Consider the following 20,700-nt stretch of genomic DNA (forward strand, 5'->3'; position numbering starts at 1 on the left):
CCCAACATTTTAGGTACAACAGCGCAGGTGCTCAGTGTACAGCAGATTTATCACAATTTGCTGTCAAAGTAGCTGATAAACCTTGTTGTGACAAACTTGTACAATTTTTCAGCAGATTACATCTTATGGCAGAATTACTTTCTGATAATGATTTGTTTCCTCATTTACATAGGACTGTGCAAGTGGCACCCAGATTTCTCCAATAAATGCCGAGTTATTCAAGACCAAAATAATTTTAAAGAATTCATTAACTCTGTCAATATTCAAAAGGTTATATTCAAAATGGTAATTTCAGATTTGATTTTCCTTTGCATCATTGATAAGAGCTCAGTTTGTTTGATCAGGAAATGTGTTTCTCATTTTTGAGATACACTAGTTTATAATAACAAGAAGTTCAAAAACATGCTTCTGTTACAACTGTTATTAGTTTTGTAGCCTATTTCTTAAATAAAAATTTACTGCTATGGAAGGCCCTTTGTTACAGTGAACATAAATGTGGGGTACAATGCAACAACTGAAGTGAGCCCTCCAGACAGCTATAGATTTATTTTCTCCATGGGTTTCTAAAAATCATTTAACAAATGCCTGGATGTGTCCGTTAAAATGGACAAAACTGATTTTCTCCTCTATATGCAGTTATAGTGAGTGTCTAATGACAATTTTTGACCACAGAAATTATACCTTAACTTCCCATTTTAAATTTCAGCACAAATCTACGATTTCCCCTAAATGGCCTTAAGAATGTTTACTACTCCTCACCCAGTATGTTATTTATGCTGGTGTTTATACATCTGTAAACAAAGCTCTCTATTTGGCCTTCTGTTAAGTTGCTGAATTAATGAACAACTGCTATGTTGTCTCACACCTCTTTAAAAATAAGTCACACGGTCCCTAGTCCACTATCTGCTACATCACTAAATTTATTTTTACATTCAGGATGTCTGACAATTTGAGACATATGATCTCTATATTTTAGTATTTATGTATTCTTCAACTGAGAAAAGAATTTCGGTTCCATATGCAGAGAAGCAAAATTTTGATGGATTAACTAAACCTACCAATACCAGATGTCAGCTTCTTCCTGTGATCTCATGATATTGAGGTGAGTGACATCACAGATGCACTATACTTGCCCTTTTCTATCGTACATTAATTTCTGGAATGTAGATTTCGTAGCGTAACTACAGATTAGTCCGAAAGATGACGATTAGGCCTAAAGATGACAAATGGGCTCTCAGCGGGCAAAGCCAACGAATGTGTGACACCTTAGGTGTCGTGAAATACTTATTTGTAGCTTAGTTCCAGTTTACTTGTGAGCTGATAAAGCGATAGCGAAGGCTTCTGTTAATTCCAGAACCCTATCAACACTTTAATCCACCATTAGATCATAATGCAGATGACATAATTTTGATGATCAGTTGGGTGTCTAGCAAGATGCAGTTGAAACAGCAACCAAATAAATGACACAAAATAATACTAATAACTAAAACAAGGTATAATTACCTCATTCGGTTTTTGTGATACACACGACGCCTTCGGTCGTCCGAGTCATGGTAATCTTCAGTGTCACTGCTGCTGTCCCTGTCATAGGAGTGGCGATCTTTTGATACAGACATATTAACTCCGAAACAACTGTTAAAACCCAAATATTATAAACAAAACAAAGAAACGACCTAATAAACTGCTGACAGTAAATTACTGTCTACAATAATACTGATCGTTGTGTCAAAACATCGCGTATACTAGTCCAGAGAATTCTCTTTAACTTACATTATGTTGTTGAAGTTTATCAGCTGATATCCTGACCGTTTGAGTTTCTGAATTATTTCAGCTAAACACGGCGTGAATAATGTATAAAATTTAACCCCATTAGCGTTTCTTCTCACATTTTTCATCAACATCAAATTCCAGGGTCTTCCGGAAATGACGTTCAATATCGATCTGTAACGCCTGTCTGCCGTTTCTATTACCAACAACCCAGCACATGGAAACCCCATCTCCTATGCCAGGGAGGTTGCATATCGCACACTTGGTTTTGATATCAAAGCAAATAAATCATTTGTCAATATTATTAAACTTCCAAATTTTCCATTTATTTATTCACTCAATTAGTTCAAACGAGAATCGACTGTAACCTCAAAAATTAATTGTTCTTATATTGCTACGTTATGGGAAATAAATATGTGATTCATTCTTCGAGGGCGTTCCCGTGTTGTTACAGTGCGGAAGAATAAGTTCACGTGCATTTCGTCGTAAATATGTGTAAACAAAAGCCTACTTCGATTTTTCGTCTGTAGATGACAGCACTGACAGCTTATACGGCGCTGTACATCTGATTTGACCATGAAGTATGGCTGCCTGAGGAACTTAATGGTTCGTAAATTTCTGTCCGTGCAAGTGTCCGAGTATGGATGTTAAATTACTTGCCTGTTCCTAGTATCTGAATAAGTTAAAGACACTTAGAGAGCGCCTCTTTTCGGTTAAAAGCCTGCCGAAAAACAATAAATGTCGATCTGAACGCATTGATGGATGAGTAAAGAAGGCTTTTCCCCCTTGTTTGTTATATTTAGCAGTCTCTTTTGGCGTAACCTTATTTAAAAATGGATTAAATGTTAGAGGAAAACAAACGTTTTGTTGAGGCGGGTATCTACAACAATGATAAGTTTAAGTGGCTTCGCTGTTCGTTGATTGCATCGCAGCATGATTGAATTTTGAATACAAAAATGTATGAAAAATACAGTTGTTGCTGTTGATGAACTAAGGCACCCCTTTTTTTTTGTGGGTGTGGGGTAATAGACTTCTGTTGGATGACTAAGTAAAAGTTCCGTGTGTAATTGTAAGATGGACTCGTAAAGAAACAAATTTTAAGTTTGTGGTGCTCGCTATTGGATCCATTGTAGTGTCACGTTTATGTTATTTATTAATCTAGTACAGCTCGCGAATACCTATTTACGAAGTAGTTTTATGTTGCTGTTTTCAGCACTTTTTCGTCACTGATCTTTTATGTCATTTTACAGGGCAAACACAACTATAATGGCCGCATCATGTTCAAACTCATCGAATAAGACTGAATGTACAAGTCCAAGTCCAACTGAACCCGTTTGTGTGGAACTTCCAGATAGTATTGCTGAAACTGATAGTGCTGGGCCATCAAGAGAAGTCTCTGGTGATGAAGTATCAACCCCTGTTACAAATGATAACACATTAGGTGTAAGAGAAAATACTGAAATTTGCCATGTGCCCTTGATGACTGAAGAAGAAGATGGTGCAGAAGAGGAGGAAGCAGATGTTAGCGAACGTGAAGACTGTGAAGATGGAGGGTGGGAGGACTTTGAGGAAGGGGATGATGCTGAGTGTGATGGTGATGGAAGTGGTGCTGAAGGACTGGTTGAAGATTTGTTGGATGTGGTTGGTGATGGAGAAGAAACTTCTGCATTGCCGTCTGTTAATAGTGCAAATGCCGTGAACTCGAGGGTAAGTTTTCATATAAACTTGGACTCTGTCCATTATTATCTGAAATCTGCGGATGTGAGATGTATGCAGTACCAAATTTTATTCCCTCCCTCCCGCCGCCACATTCACCTCCCCCACCCACACCCTGCTCTATCCTTCCTCTCATTCCTCCTCAATTATCTTCACTACAAGATAATCTCATAAGATAACATGGAACACACACAAATTAAACTTAAATCTGTGCCTCAATTACTGCAAAGAGAGATGGGTATGCATTAGGTATGCTAGTTTAAATTTGTTTCCTTATTGTGTGCCTGGCCTAGGGAATTTGTGGAAAAGTTTGATACCACATGTGACCAAAGCTATCTTAAGTAATGAATAGACAGTTTAAGGACCTGTACTGCAGGCAGAAAGCTAGAGTCAAGAGTTGCTAGGAGAATTAATGGAGGAATAGGAGGCAGGCAGGAATCTCACATTTCATTTGTGCTATGTTTATATCTTCTGGAAGATGTCGTAAGAGTGGGGGTATGAGTGGAATGAATGTGTGTGTTCAAGAGGCAGAAGGGTGGAGTGTAAATGGGTTGCTGACAGCATGGTAGTGTTGGCAGAATCTGAGAAGGTTCTTAAGAAAATGGTGCAATACCTAAACTTCAAATGTGAAGAATTTGGAATGACATAAAAAATAGGAAAGTACAAAAAGATGGGAGTAAAAATAAAGCAGGCCAAAATCATGATAGATGGACAATTAGAGCAGGTTTAAAATTCAAATTCTTTAAAAATACTCTGATGGAGGACCAGAGACATTATGCAAACATAAGATTGAAAGCAGCAATTGCTGAGGAAGTGTTTGCTATTCAGGCAACGGAATGAAAATTTGATGAAGTGAGTGGCCAAATTGGACAGAGATTTATGTGGGACATAAACCTGGACATTATCAAAATATTAGGAAAAAGGGCTGTAAATGTGGGTATGAAGCAAAATAAAATTTTGGATTTGGAAGACTGAGTTGGACAGAAATTAACAGAAGATTAGAGAGATCAGAAGCCTCTTGGAGACCACAGGAATAGGAAGAAAAATTGGTTAGGCCGCATCTTGAGTAGGCAGCACTTACCCCAGTTGGAAATTTAAGGGGTGGTAAAGGAAAAAAAAGGGAGAGGAAGCAGATATCAACTAATAGACAGTTCAAGAAGCAAAGTAATAACTGCATGGGACTGAAGAGCAAAGCGTAAGACAAGGAAATGCTGAAAGGCAGAATTACTCATGATTATGAAGATCCACATCAGCATTTATCAACTGACAGGAATGTGCAGTTTCATGGTTGAATTCTGGTTATAAATCCTCAAAGTTCTGATACTGTAGTTTGAAACTCCTGCATAAAGATGAATATTTTTGTATTATGGGTGATAAGGATACAATATGTACACCAGTTTTATGGAGATTTTTCAGGACAATGACCAACCTTACGCTACAGAAGTATTAAAGCTACTATGCTTGTTGGTGTTGTTGTTAGCTGATGGCCTTTGGCATATATCATGTATTTAAAGAAAAGGGGTAGGCTGAACATGTTAGCTGAGCTATAAACAGGTCTGGAGTTGGAAGGCCTCCTATTTATATTAAGATCTGGATGATTATTGCTGTAGAAATGACAGTAAACATAGTTTCACCTTGAACAGAATAAAAATCTGCAGCAAAACAGTTTATTTTATAATGTTAAGGATTTGAGAAATAATAGAGATGAGCGTATATGTTTGGAACATTAAGTTCTCAGAAATTTGATGTCCTGTGTCTGCCTGAAGACCATGTAACCAGAGAGATGGAGAATTTGAATGGAAATAACTGCACACTGCACATCTTACTCATTTATAATAAATGTAAGGGAAAGCTGTGTTTAAAATACAGAAGTTTGAGTTGGGGAGCTGCAAGTGAAAATATTTCAGTTGTAACAATACCAGAGAAGGAAAGTTGCTACTCACCATATAGCGGAGATGCTGAGTCACTATAGGCACAATAAAGATTCACACAGCTTGTGGCCAATAAGGCCTTTGTCAACAGTGTGTGTGTGTGTGTGTGTGTGTGTGTGTGTGTGTGTGTGTGATATATATATATATATATATATACACGCAAATGCAACTTGCACACACGTCTGCAGTCTCGGAGAACTTCTCTGGTATCGTTACATTCCATCCTGGATTTTCCATTGTTTAAAATTTCAGTTGTAGTTTATGTTCACCAAGATATTTTACTAGGTATGTTTTTTATGAATTAGATTTGTTTCAAATGTCATATAAAAAGAAATACTATATGGTTTTATGCTGTGGGTATAATATAAGGCCTTGGAAGAAGAAAATAATATATAGAAATGTTTTCTACAAATTCATTTTGTTACTGAATTTTTATTTCTGCTTAGACAATGGATACACCTAAGTTGATTGTCTTCATAGGTAGAAAATGAGAGATTGAATTGTGAACGTTGGATGGATGAATGACTGAATGATCTGGTATGATCTGATCTGACTGGCAGTTTATTTATATATTCATTCATTTATTCATTCATCCAGTCATCATCTGATAATGATTCAGGGTTTGTCATCATTGTACAATGAAAATAAATAGCTCAGTTATACAGAGACGTAGTATATATCAGGATGTTATTACGTGGATGGAACAGACAGTTGGCTGTGGCCTTGCCAAAGGAACCATCTTGGTATTTCCGGAAAATTATTTAGGAAATGCATGGAAAACATAAATTGGGATGGCCAGACATGGCAATTTCTGTCCTCTCAAATAAGTCAGTGTCCTAACAATTGCACGGCCTCATTTGTTTGGTCCCTGTTGCACATTAAAAACTTGGTTTCAGATAAACCACAGTTTCAACAGAGCTTGGAAGACTTTTTGATAGGCAACTCTTTCTACTCTATAGATAATATCTTAACAGGGATTGTCAGGCCAGCTTAAGTAAGAATGTCTGTTAGATTTAAGTTTTGACAGCACTTAGTTACAGTAGTCAGGATTAGGTATTTTTTGTATGATAAATGTATTAAAAGTGCATAACTGTGTTTCATTCTGACAGTGTATTAATTCTGGAAATATTAGCAGTCTCAGTTCACGGTAATGTATTCACCTATTTTGACAATCTCCTGCCAAATGATCTGGGTAGTGGGTGTTATATTCAAATGTTTTATGTTGTACTTTCTGACATGTTCCGCATCTATGAGAATCGTGTCATTTTTGGGTCTATGGAACGAAAACTGAATCTAATCTGTTGTTCACACATAATTTGCACAACATAACTTATAAGAAATACTTTTACACTCTTTGTTCACGTACCTCCACACTCATTGTACACGCCACAGACACCAGCTGGTGCATGACATCAGCATCACTAACATGCTTATAAGTCCCTTGTACTCCCCTCAGTCTGTCTGGAAAATTGACCCCAAGAAAACTGACTCCAGGACCATAAACATGCTACAATTCGCTGTACACATTTCCATGTCATCCTCCCAATTTGTGGGTAAAATTGAATTAGCATTCCTCTTCCCATGATGAGTGAGATGTTCATCTTGGGAAAATAACAAGACATTAGTATTATGCACTGTAGATCTTGGGCATATTTCATTATTAACCACTAATAAGAGTCAACTAAGTAATCTCTGTATGGTATGGTTTACTTAGACTGATGAAGCATATTTCATGGCCTTTTTAAACATGTATATTTTAGTGAGCTTTTTCATCTCCTTGGACAATCTTATATATAAAAATGGAATATTTGTTTGTTTGTCTTGTATGGGTTCCTTTACAGTTCATCCAATTGTGATGAACTAGAGGTTCCCGATGCCTGTCATGGATCATAATGAAATTTTATTTGAACAATTGCAATGTTTCCATTAGACATGATCACCTATCAGGTATTTGCAGAGATCCATAGTGCAGGTTGCAACAGCGTGCCACCGAGTTTTCAGTAACTTTGAAACACATCACCAGCAGTATTTTCTTGAAAGAAAAAAAACTACACCATATTGTAGAATTTTTTTGGTTTTAAATGAAATTATAAGAAAATATTTTATGAGTGGTCTTCGTAGGGATAATTTGAAGCAGTCAGTCAAAGAAGTAGCTGCTTGAAAAAAATGTAAAGTTTGGCTTTTGATATCTGTGGAAGTAAGTGCATGATAAATGTGAAACTTTGCATGTAATAACTTACCAACACAAGGTCTTAGAGACTATAAAATTCCATTCGCCTACTTTGTTGGACAGTTTGGGGTGAATAAGTTTCATTGCTTGAAAAGGGAAAAGGGACTGCAAACACAAGACACACACAGCAGATTCCATTAACAGTGATAAGAAGACAGAACGGTACATAAAGAAATAGCAGAACATATGTCTGTCAGAAGTGGCAAAGATATTTAAAAAATCAGAGGCACTGATAAGTTGTCAATCTGTGCACAGACAGCACAGGATACGTAGCACAACAAGCCACTGTGAAACACTCCTACTCTTGTTTGCTGCTTTTTAAAGATACAATTGATAGTCATCTTCAGTTAGTTTGGAACTTTTCTTCGGCAAGTGCTTTTGTAAACGTATGTGCCAATTGATCTTCTGACTTGATGTAGGAGACAAGAATAGGACCATCACGTATCTTTCCATAAATGTAATGAAACTTTGTGTTCAGATTTTTGTGATGCTTATTACTTTTTAACAATTGCAATGCACTTCAGTTGTCTGCAAAGACTTGGTTGTTCCTTGTTGCCCTGAATTGCTGCAAGAATGTATGAAGCCATATTGTCAGCAGCTGTGTTGGATGGTGCAACACCACTTTTATTGTAGGTGTGGCAACATATTTTTGCCTGCGAGATGACTATGTAACTGGTCTAGTGGTTAATCGTTTTTTCTTTATTCATCCATAGATCATCTCACAGTGATATAGAAATCAAGAAAATATAATTCAAATCAGTAGTTCAAAATATAAAACTCACAGAATACATTACAAGCTTTAAGGGTAGGATGGGGCAGTCTTTGAGAATAGGCCAGGTGATCAGCCATTGCTGACATAACTCACTGTTGAACAAGTATCAATATCTACAACAAAATTGGAATCTGAGTATGTGAGGTTTAATACCTTGAAGATGTTTTTGCATGCATTTAACAGCAGTCCAGTGCTCAGGTCCAGAGTTTTGAGAACCTGAGTTACTTAACTGACAGAAAACATTGTATCATGTCTGTCACAGTCAGTGCAAACAGAAACCCACCGACAGACTTGCAAAATAGAATTTCTCATGGCTTTCTTGTCTTCATTAGCTGGACACTGTTCAAAATGCATCTGTAAACTCTACGTAATCAGTAGATGTTGCATGAGGTAACAGTTGTTCACAATGAACTTTCTAAGTTGCAACTAATATAGCCCTCTTAACAGATAATCACTTCTTTAGTTTCACAGTCCCAGCTGGTTTCCTATTCTACAAAGTATCTGGGATTATCAAGCACAGTTTCAAAATGAATCTCGAATTCAAGTATTTATTTATAACTGTGGTTGATTTTCTCAGAACTAGTCCTTCGACAAAAATTGCTAAAAAGTTTTTAAGGCCATCAACTGGAGCACAAAACACACAATTATCTGAATTAAGCTGTTTGAAATGAAAAAAGAAAATAAGCTTTATGAAAAGAACAAACTTTTGATTCCCACATCGTGGATAGTGCTCCAGTCCATAAAGGCTTTTCTTTAATTTATAGATTTATACCACCATCTGGTCTACGTTTAATGTTATAAACTGATTTACAACCAATAGCCTGATGATCTGGAGGTAGATCCAGTAAGTCCAAGGTATTATTTATTGCCAATGAGGACATTTCATTCCTTCATATCACTTCTCAGTCTCTCTTAATGCCATTGCCTCAAGTTTGTGGTTCACCAGTGACTGCTGTGCAAGCCACATAGTTTTAGAAATGAACTCGATGGTGTAATTCATAATGATTTCTAAGTTGATGGCCTCAGATGCTCCATCTTCTACAGGTCGTTGAATTTTGTCTTCTGGATCTGTCGGGAAGTTGTATTTGTACATAATGTTGAGGACCCAAGTTCTTTAGGGTATCCTGTAGTATTTTCAATGAGAACCACATTTACTGAAATTATTTTCTTTGTTATCGGATCATACAACTTGTAATTGTTCCTGTAACCTGGCATTACCATATTCTTTTGTTTGCTTTGAAATTTGGGTGAAAAATTTTTAGGAGTATGCATAAAATGTTCAGTTCTAAAACTCCACATACGGTGTAATGGTGGTTTTACCCCCAATAATTTCACGTAAGATATCTTTTCACAAGTAGACTCTCATAGGCAAAGATTTAAAGTATGGTGTAGACTACTGTGTTGACAGCTTCTGTCAAAGGTGTATCTGAAGACAAGAATTGAAGCATTGTGCTAGCATTTTCTACAGTTGATCTGACATCACCTCCAGCTTCACCCATCTACATCTATACTCTGCAAACCACTGTGAGGTGCATGGCAGAGGGTACGCCACTTTGTACCAGTTGTTAGGGTTTCTTTCCGTTACATTGGAGTGTGGGAAGAATGATTGTTTGAATGCCTCTGTGCATGCAGTAATCATTCTAATCTTATCCTCACAATCCCTATCTGAGTGATGCATAGAGCGTTTTAAAATATTCCTAGAGCCATCCTTTAAAGCCGGTTCTTGAAACTTTTTGTTTTTGGGATAGTTTACGTCTATCTTCAAGAGTCTGCCAGTTCAGTTCCTTCAGTATCTCTGTGACACTCTCACACTCATTAAACAAACTGATGACCATTCATGATGCCCTTCTCTGTATATGTTCAGTATGTCCTGTTAGTCCTATCTGGTATGGGTCCGACACACTTGAGCAATATTTTAGAACTGGTTGCACAAGTGATCTGTAAGCAATAAACCAAAGTGTACCACCTGCTTGACCCACAGCTGAGCCTGTGTAATCATTCCATTTCATGTCACTGTAAAGTATTACACCCAGGTATTTATATACGACGGTAGTATCTGTTCCCGAAAGAACAGTTACCGTTGATGACCATGCAGCTTTGCTAGAAATGAAATGATAATTAAATGGACACCCTAGCTGCAAACAGGTGTTGATGTTCTTCATTGGGGACATGTTGAAAATGTGTACCCCGACCGGGACTCGAACCCGGGATCTCCTGCTTACATGGCAGATGCTCTATCCATCTGAGCCACTGAGGGCACAGAGGATAGTGCGCCTGCGGGGACTTATCCCTTGCACGCTTCCCGTGAGACCCGCATTCCCAACATGTCCACACCACTACATTCTATTAGGCGCTCCCCACCCTCAGTCTCAAGATTTCAAAACTAAATGTGATGGGTCAGGTTATATTTTCCATGTATATTGATATACGAGGCCCGTCTAAAAAGCATCTGACCTTTGGCCAGAAAAAATATTTCGAATACCTTATGGAGTTGGGATCCTAATCCCCTTCCAAGTAGGCCCCTTGTGCTTGAACACACTTAGCCCACCGATCCTTCCACTGCTGGAAACATCTGTGTAAGTCTTCTTCTGGAATGGTGTTCAGCTCCATTGTCGTGTTCCACGTTACGTCTTTTCTACTCCCAAAATGGGATCCTTCCAGTGGCATCTTCAATTTTGGAGACAACCGGAAGTCACAAGGAGCCATGTCTGGAGAGTAGGGAGGTTGGCGAATGGCTGTAATTCCATGTTTGGCCAAGAAATTTTGTATCAAGTTGGATAAATGTGTGGGGACATTGTCGTGATGCAGTTGTCAGTTTTTCACCATCCACATGTCTGGTATTTAATGCCGGATTCCATCACAGTCACTAGATAACATCTTGATAGTACTCCTTTGTCAGTGTTTGTCCATCTGGTGTGTATTCGTGATGCACAATTCAACAACAGCTGCACTCCGAGCAGTTTGTGGCCTGCCAGAACATTGGTCACTCTCCGCTGATGTGCGGCCGTTTTTGAATTGGTTAAACCACTCCTCAATTTGTGTTACATCCATTGCATCTTCTCCAAACACCTGCTGAATCTTACAAATTGTTTCGCTTTGAGAATCGTCAAGCTTTTGACAAAATTTGATCAGTATCTTTGCTCATCATGTTCAGTCATCTTGAGAGAATCGGTAATCCAACGAACACTTTGTGTAGCACCTCACTCAGTGACTGACAGGCAGCGACTGATGCGCTGGAAGGTGGGGACAAAATCTATGCATACACTTAAAGGTCTCTTCCTTTACTGTGTACAATGGCGCCACGCTATCATCTCTATTCTGTGCAGGAAAGTCAAAGGTTGGATACTTTTTAGACAGACCTTGTATTTCTTTTTAGGGTTCTTTACCTCATTGGTAAAAACATAACCCTTATAGGATCACTTTTTGTCTCTGTTTGTCTGGCGGAGTTTTAAGTTCCTTTTTTCTTAGGAATAGGTTGAGATATCAAGTTGAAATTTGTCATGTACTAAGGCCTACAGTCCCTTAGCAGTGTGAAAAATTTAAATGCAGTCATTTATGGCGCATAGTTCGATACTCCCCTATTTGCTCATCAGACCTGAGGCAAGTTTACAGTAGAAGTGAAGGAGAAAATCTGAAAGTTGTTAATTTGTGATTATGCCGCATAAAAAAATGTTTGCAATTTTTTAATCTGTATTTCTTTTCATTATGACCCCATTTTCTCAGAAAATGGGTAGAGGTATCAATTTGACAGTCCCTTGGTGGAGTAAATAATTTAACCTTCTAAGTCAATGCATTCAATAGATACAGTTATATGTATAACTAACTTAGGCATTTATATCAATTCATTCAAAAGAATCAGCTGTATGTGTCACATATTTTGATACAGATTCATTTAGCAAAACCTGTAGATCAACCATCTACACATGTTGGGCCTTGGAGATCTAGCAGTAATGCAAGTGCCTGGAAACTGAGAAGTCACAGGATTGAATCTCGGTCTGGCTATAATTATATCATCGTCGTCGTTGTCGTCGTCTTCCTCGTCGTCCTATAAAATCTTCTTAGTTTACAAGCCACGTCTTTTTGAATAAAATGCACGAGCTTTCAATAGCTGTCTCCATCATCATCATCATCATCATCATGAGTTAAATAACTGACTGCTGGAGCTGGCACAATGTTCTGCTTGTATAGATGTAATGGCAGCATCTGGACCCTTCCCGAGAGGCACAGAAGGCAAGTTTGGCAGCTCGTAGTGGCTCCATTGTGCTGTGGGACCTTGTGACCTCACATGGCGTGAGGGGCCAGTGCCACATTTCAAACTGCTGATCCTGCTTTCCCGAAAGTGTCAAGCCTACATCTTTGCTTTGCCCCATGCTCTACTAAGTCTATAATCCTGGTCTCTGTTTAAACTGTTGCTGTTTATTCTAATTTTGGTTGCTTCTTTGATAACAGAATCCCAATATGAATGATGTTTGAGCCAAAAGTCTCATCTTTTTAACTTGTTTTTTGTGTTTTTTTAGGCAGTTTTCAGCCATGGCCGACTTCTCGAATTCCCTGTGTTTAATATGTTCTGAATACACTGCACAACACTTGGCAATAGTGTGAGTAGTTTGACCTTTGTAAATGCTGCCACATTCACAGGGGACAGCAGGAACAGAAAGACCTATGTTGTCTTCAGTGGTGTGTAACAAGCCGGCCGCTGTGGCCGAACAGTTCTAGATGCTTCAGTCCGGAACCGTGTGACTGCTATGGTCGCAGGTTCGAATCCTGCCTCGGGCATGGATGTGTGTGATGTCCTTAGGTTAGTTAGGGTTAAGTAGTTCTAGGGGACTGATGACCTCAGATGTTAAGTCCCATAGTGTTCAGAGCTATTTGAACCATTTGGTGCGTAACATCTCTCTTATCTAGGAGGCAGGCCAAAACAATGGTCTGTCAGTCAGTCTCTTCAGCACACACCCTATCTTGCTAGCAGTTGCTTCACAGTTTGGAAGAAATGCAGCCACTTGGAGCTGCTAAACTTGCCTTACGCACATGTACAACTCCAGCCATCTATGGAAGGTTCCAGAGGTTGCCATTACATCTATATTAGCAGAACACCACGCCAGCCCTGGCAATCAACTTGTGGTGGTGGTGGTGGTGGTGGTGGTGGTGGTGGTGAAGACGACGACAAGTATGAAAAGCTAGAGTATTTTATTGGAAATGACAGGGTTTGTAAACTGAGACGCATGCCACCATGAGACTCGGGGGACAAGTATTATTATTGTTGTTGTTTTATCATCATTATCATCTATATTCATAATTAGGTTTGTACAGAACCCTCAGAGAGCGAGTTTTATCACATTCTTTATTTTTTTATTTTTATTATTTAATTAACTGATTAACAAGTTGACTGGTTCCTTATCATAATACGTTTGTGAAAAAATGTGATTTATGCCAAGGTTTGGGTTCCAAACTAGTGCCTCTGTGGATTTGAAAACCGATGCATGCCAGTCCTTTGATTATAAGAAATCATGACAAAAAACTTTTTTTCACAACAAATAAACAAAAATAAGTCTGCAGCTAACTGTACCACAGTTTATTGTTGTACATTTTAAATACCTAATATATGTCATTCCATGGATAGTTATTGAAACATTTGTTTGTTCAGTATTAACGAAAAATTTTCCCTCTGGCTTCAGACTGCAGAAAATCTTTCCTGTTGTACATAGACATAATTAAACAGCTTGACATTTTCCTAAATATTTTCTGTATCTTTTTACTACAAATGTTACGTAATTCATTTCCTTTGTAAAATTTTTAATGAATTTCAAAACTTTTTATTTTAGAGGAAACGGAAACTTGAAGTACAAAGTGGGTTTCCCTGCAAGAAACTCTTCCCAGAGAGCAAGACTGGAATAATGAGGTATGTTAGCAGATAGCAGTCTATAGATTGGCCAAAGTGGAGTATTTGAATGCCAAATAAATTGTGAATATTTGTAAATTCTCTCTTTTAGTAGTAGGGAATTGTGCTGTCAGTTTTGCTGACAGGTTTACGTGTTCTAAAACATCAGCTTTTAAATTACAATAAGATTACAATAAGATACTTAATTGTCTCCCCAGTAAGGAATTAACATACTTATTACTGATTTGGACTCGTCTGTTTAGGAAAAATAAGTGCTGGATAACATGTCATTTTCTAGGAGAGAAGCTAGTTATGCACTAGAAAATAGATTTCTAAAACGTTCATTTATAATTAGGAAAAGAGAAAGCAAGTTACTCGTAGTACTATAATTATTAATTTCAAACTGAAAGACTTGCCTGACTTACCACTGTTGTCTTACATAAAGCATCAGTTGTAGGAAAAATGTACTGTGGTATCTAATTAGGATAAAATATACTTAGCAGTCTTAATTGTAACAAGATATTGTCCCCCGAAGGAACCCACATCTCTTTTGTGGGTATGTGAGTGGCGCACATGTGGCCCGCAGCTGTTACAACTTTCTTCTCTCCTGGGTTGCATTCTTCCACACATCCACTCCTTCCCATCCTAGCTTTCCCCCCCCCCCCCCCCCCTCCTCCTATCTGTGTGTTTCCCTTTATGACGACGTGGCTATTCTGTCAGTTCTGGTATTCCTTTTCGGTCTTGTGTCCCATGTTTCCACTCCTCCTCCCCCTCCCCCCCTTTTCTTTTGGCTTTTTGTAGTCGCCCTTGGAGTGTGACCTATTCTAAATTCTGTTTCCAAAGTGTGTGTATTTGGGGATGAACTCCCTCCTTGGCACCTAAGGCATACATTCCTCTCCATCCCTTCCTTCCATCCCCACTGTAGAGCACCCTTCTGCCTCCCCCTCCCCCCTCACCCCCCCAACCCACTGGTTCAACAGCAAGCATACCCAGTCGGTGTGGTGGGGCTGTTATGTGCCATAAGGATTTTGAAGGCCTTGTGCTGGCACTTTAAAATCTATAAAACAACTGTGTTATTTCTCATTGTTCGTCAAAACTAGCAGCTCAAAGCAGGTGGAACTCCTTAACCCTTCGGTGGGCACGCCTTTCATACTTCCATGAGTGGGCGCGTTGCGGCTTTTGCACCGCAATTAGTTTTACATTTTTAACCAAAAGAAAAATATTCATCCCATCAGTAATAGATAGGTAAAATCCATCAATTTCTTTTTCCATAATTTCAGCACTTGATTTTGGACCTGGCAATACTTTTAGGGTGTTTTTAGAAGAAGAAGAAGAAGAAGAAGAAGGAGAAGGAAGCAGTTCACTTATCCAAATAGTTTAATCTTTTCTTACGTAAAATTGATAATCCTCTGTTTGTTGTTTCCCCTCTTCAACCAGGTGGTCATCTGTTGATTGTTTGGAATCAATGCTGTGATTTTCTTCTTCAATTACGTCCTCTTCTGACTCAGATTCACATGAATCTGACAATTCTAGTAATTCTTCTTCTGACATTTCTCGCAATACTTTCTCATAGTCTTCAGGACAAATAATTAGACGGTGCCTGTCAAATGCCTCTTTTTTCTCCATTTCCACACTTTTATGATGTCTAATGAAACACATGTTTTTGTAAAAGTAATATATTGTAGCAAATCAGTATCCAAGACTGTAAAAAGTAATGAAATTTTCATATGGGAACTTTGACTAGATTCGAATATTCATTATATACTAATATAAAAGAAAGATTGCCTTGACACGAAAGAAAAACACAAGTATAGAAAATACTTACATCACAAGGTGGGTAGCAGCAAATACACTGCAAACAACAGTAGCTACCAAACTGCTGAAAGCATGAATTGCGCAAATGTAGCAAGTGGTGACAGCCATTGAGAACAACAAATCTGTATCTGGATGTGTATGTAATTGTAATGCTGACTGTGATACTAACAGAAAACTAAATATTGCGGCTATCTGTCGCAAGTGTGTTCACCAAAGGGTTAAGGAATTGTAGAAACTGGGTGAATGGGATATCATTGTTGAGATGCACACCTCTCTCAACTCTAATAAGGGCATTGTCATGTGTCAAGATATTGTGGACATGGACATAGCGGAAATGAAAAAAGAATGGGCATCCCTGAGGATAGTCTGTGGAGCAATGAAAGTGAAGGACTAATGGAGACACTGAAAAGACTGCCACTTTCATTGTCACTTTCAATTCTCCTACACTTCCTGAACATGTTATGGTGGCGTTCCTTCAACTTAATGTTCAGCCTTGCACACCAAACCCTAAGCGGCACTGTAAATGCCACTGTTTCAGCCATACAACCATGAGTTGTGGAGGTGCAAAACCAGCTCACAATGCTGGGACTTACTGCCTGTCTCCTGCGATCTGCGTCAACTGCTATGGGAAGTACCCAGTCTGGAGTCGAGACTGCTCTGTTTTTGCTGAGCAATGCGAAATACAGGAAATAAAAGTGCTCAAGCGAATCTCCTATGCCAAGGCCAAAACAGAATATAAGGCAACGAAACCCCTTGCCTTTACCACCCCATTTTCTTCCATGATGCAGAAATCTATTCCCATGCCGATGCTTCACGCAGATGATGTCTAGCATGCCTGTATCCACCACAAGCACCTGTACTTGCACGTTTACATGCCGAGAAAAAAAGATTAAGGACAAAGCAATTCAGGCAACTGCAACAAGAAAGACCAAAAATATTTCCACTGTGAGCATCCAGAAGGCACACACAAAGCAGAGCGCCTTTCAGTGGCCCCTTCCCCCTCATCCTCAGTGGGACAAGGTGCAGGGAAAGGTTCCCAATGTTCGGGTCACAAGCTGTCCCTGGTGCAGTCGGACATCATTCTGGCATGTCTGACTGATGAGGAGGACATCATGGAGTTAGATCCCTCGAATCCAGCCAGTCCCTCCACTTGCCCTCGCTCTAAAAGAGCTTCACGTCCTTGGTGCGAAGGTATGGGTACATTTAAACTGCAAGCTGACATGGTTCCCATACTACAATGGAATGTGAATGGGTTCAGGACTCATGTGGAGAAGCTGAAACCCTGAGCACAGGCATGCCCCTTGTGCTTGTGTTTACAAGAAACACATTTGTATCTTTAAAATGTCCCTGTGCTGTGGGACTGTAAGCTATACTGCAAGGATCACCTATTGGAGGAAGAGCCAAGGGAAGGGTTGCAGTGTTTGTCACTAATTCACATCACTCTTCTGCTCTCCCCCTGGCTACTGACCTGCAAACAGTAGCAGTTGAAATTCATGCACAAAAGCAGCTCACATTTTGCTCTCTGTATTTATCTCAGTTGTATGCAGTATACTCTGAGGCTCTCACAGATCTTTCGGAGCAACTCCCTTGACCATTTCTCCTCCTGGGAGACTTCGATGCCCATCATGTCCTGTGGGGCCCAACCCCTACTTGCCCTCTGGGTCATGTTTTGGAGAGCCTCCTAACATCTCAAGAGCTGTGCATTCTAAACACTGGTACTCCCACTCATTTCTGTGTTGCTACTTTGTCATTCTTGGCCATCAACCTATCTCTCTGCTCTCCAACAATCATGTTCACTGAGAGGTCATTGATAACTTTCACTCCCTTGACCACTTCCCAATCAGCATTCACCTACTAGATGGCACATTGCTGGAACAGAAGCTACCAACATGGATGACAGGCAGAGCAAACTGGGCGCAGTTCAGCCAGTTGGCTGTGTTTGAACACCGTGACAGTGTCCAGGAATGGGTGGACCACAACACACATGTGATCTGTCCTGCAGCTGACCTCTCTATACCAAAGTCTTTCAGTCCTCTCATGAGGTGACCTCCTTCTGGCAACCTGTACCTTGATGGACAGAAGAGAGCCGTCCAGGCCAGACATGTGTCTCTTTGATGATTTAAATGCCGCCTGAAAGTTGACAACCTTACTGTCTTTCGAGTCACAAGAGCCAAGTCTCAACATGTCATTAAGGAGAGCAAAAAACAGTCATGGCAAGCGTTCCTGGACTCTATTAACGGTTCCAGTTGTTCTACAAAAGTACAGGAAGCCATCAGGAGGATTTCTGCTAAATGCAGCTGTTCACCAATAGCAGAATTGCTGAAGCAGAGGTGTCTCCAAATGATGCCCAGAGACATTGCTTAGACGCTGGCTGCAATTTTTCAAAAACTACAGCTGATGTAAGCCAGGATCTGGCATTTCATTGTTACTGCAAAGAGGGGCAAGTTGGATTTAAGATCCAACTGTTTCGAGGCCTGCAACTTCTGTTTCTCCATGTGGGAGCTCAAGTGGCACTGTCTGAGACTTGTGATACTTCAGCTGGACACAACCAAATCTGATACTGCATGCTTTGACATTTGCCAGTGGCATCAGAGGTTATCCTCCCCAAATGTTTTAATCTAATATGGCAGATAGCAACTTCACCAACTCATGGAGGGAGGTCGTTCTGATACTTCTCCTGAAACTGGGAAAGGACTGTAAATCTCCCAGTAGTTACACGAGTATCACCTTAACAAGCTGTGTGGGAAAGACCCTGGAGTGAATGGTTAACTGTCCTCTGGTCTGGTTTTGAGAGACCAGACAACTCCTTAGCCACACTCAGTGTTGATTATGGAGATTTCGGTCCACTGTCGACAACCTGACCCTGCTAGAGCAGTCTTGCCAAGGCAATTATCTCTGTATCGGTGTATTCTTAGATATCAGTAAGGTGTAAGATACTAATTGGAGACATTGTATTCTTGCACAACTGCATCAGTGGGGCTTTTGTGGCCACCTCTCCATCTTCACATTGTCTTTTCTGTCTCAACAGTTTTCTCGGAGCCGAACTGGTGCCTCACTGTCAGTTCTTTTTGAGCAGGAGAAATGGTGTCCCTCAGGGCAATGTTTTAAGTGTTACCCTATTTGCCATTGCCATAAATGGTATCACATCCATGGTAAGGAGTCCTGTACAGTGCTCCTTATTTGTGAACGATTTTGCTGTTTCCTGTTGCTCCTCTAGTGTTGCAAAGCAAGCTGTCAGTTGCAACTTACAGTGCAAAGGTTACAGGAGTTGGCTGCAAGGACGTATGTTCATTTTAATCTTCTTGTCATTTTTTCAATTTGCCTGACTTGCATATGGGGGATACCATCCTACATTTTAGAGACTCGGTGCAGTTACGGGTCTCATTTTTGACTCAGAATTGTTGTGGTTGCCACACTTAAGAGACCTGAAAGCCAGAACCCTCGAGGCACTGAATATCTTAATGCCTTAGCCAAAGATCGCGGGGAGCAGGTAGAGCATGTCTGCTCCAGTTTTTATAGGTCTTTCATGCGCTTGTGGCTGACCTATGGGGGCACTGTGTATGGATCAGTGAGGCCTTAATATTTGAAGATAACTGATGCTGACACCATGAGGGGATTCTGCTGGACACGAGTGCTTATAGGACGAGTCCCATACCCAGCCTCTGTGCTGAGGCCGGGAACCGCCACTTACCATCCAGCGACAGCTCCTCTTGGTGCACTAGGCATGTAAGATTCTTGCAGCTCTGACTTTACCCACACATCATACTGTTGCTCATCGGCCTCTGGAATGCCTTTTCTTCAACTGTCCATGGGCCACACTGCCATTTGGGATCAGCATGTGCTGGAGTCACTAGTTGTGTAGCAAGTACAACCCCAAATCCAGGGTTTTAACCATCTGCCGCCTTGGTTAGTGGAGAGGCCCAGCATCATTTTAGATTCAGTGACTCCGCTCCTGCTTCTGTTTTTAATTTGATATTTAGAGACATTTTATATGTGCATCACAATAATGTAGCTGTCTTTATGACTGGGTCTAAGCAGGGGACTCCGTTGGTTGCTCTGTCGTTTTCCCAGATCATGTCCTCAAGGTCCCACTGCATCAGGGATTTACTATCTTCGATGCATAATTACATACATTCTTCCAGTGCTAGATTTCTTGTCTGTTCAGATTCTTGGAGTGCCATTTACTTTCTCCATATAAAGTCATCCAGAATATCCAGGATGCCCTCCTCCAACTAAAACAACTGAGGAAGGTGTTTTTCTGCTGGATACCTGGGCACATGGGAATTGCAGGGAACAAAGGGCAGACCAAGCAGCCAAGGAGGTGTGTTGTGATCCTCAGGTATTTCAATGTGCCGTCTCCCTGCATGCTATCACCTCGCTGTTGATGTACAAGGTCCTGCGTCAAAGGGAAGATGAGTGGCTATAAGTGACTGATTCAGGCCCATTTGACATCCATCCGGCCCCTTGTACTACTCACCTCCAATGAAACTGTAATTGTCATTATTGTCACCTTCCAGAATTGCAGCCCTTTCTTTCTCTCTACTCTGTAACTTAGGTTGCATTGCAGGAATCTCATTTTGTGGATACTTGT

The 20,700-nt window shown here is 40.0% G+C and overlaps 2 protein-coding genes across 5 annotated transcripts in view; one reads left to right on the top strand and one right to left on the bottom strand.

Moving 5' to 3' along the window:
* LOC124795030 (BTB/POZ domain-containing protein 10) overlaps window positions 1-1,934 on the bottom strand; it is a 130,401-nt gene extending 128,467 nt beyond the window's left edge. For 2 of the 4 annotated variants that reach the window (XM_047258805.1, XM_047258802.1), the window contains exons 1-2: window positions 1,771-1,934; window positions 1,504-1,581 (exon numbers count right to left, since the gene is read on the bottom strand). In XM_047258805.1, the coding sequence (XP_047114761.1) occupies window positions 1,504-1,581; window positions 1,771-1,901 (209 nt within the window). In that variant the 5' untranslated portion in view covers window positions 1,902-1,934. Of the gene's footprint in view, window positions 1-1,503; window positions 1,633-1,770 lie in introns of all 4 variants that reach the window. The other 2 variants (XM_047258803.1, XM_047258801.1) reach the window with 1 other exon arrangement.
* A 364-nt stretch (window positions 1,935-2,298) lies between these two features.
* Window positions 2,299-20,700, top strand: part of LOC124795110 (F-box/WD repeat-containing protein 7) — a 149,508-nt gene continuing 131,106 nt past the window's right edge. Inside the window, exons 1-3 of the mRNA XM_047258962.1 lie at window positions 2,299-2,373; window positions 3,018-3,474; window positions 14,239-14,315. Of these exons, the coding sequence (XP_047114918.1) occupies window positions 3,034-3,474; window positions 14,239-14,315 (518 nt within the window). The 5' untranslated portion in view covers window positions 2,299-2,373; window positions 3,018-3,033. The remainder of the gene's footprint in view (window positions 2,374-3,017; window positions 3,475-14,238; window positions 14,316-20,700) is intronic.

This window comes from Schistocerca piceifrons, chromosome 4 (genome assembly GCF_021461385.2).
Source record: "Schistocerca piceifrons isolate TAMUIC-IGC-003096 chromosome 4, iqSchPice1.1, whole genome shotgun sequence".
Taxonomy (NCBI): Eukaryota; Metazoa; Arthropoda; class Insecta; order Orthoptera; family Acrididae; genus Schistocerca; species Schistocerca piceifrons.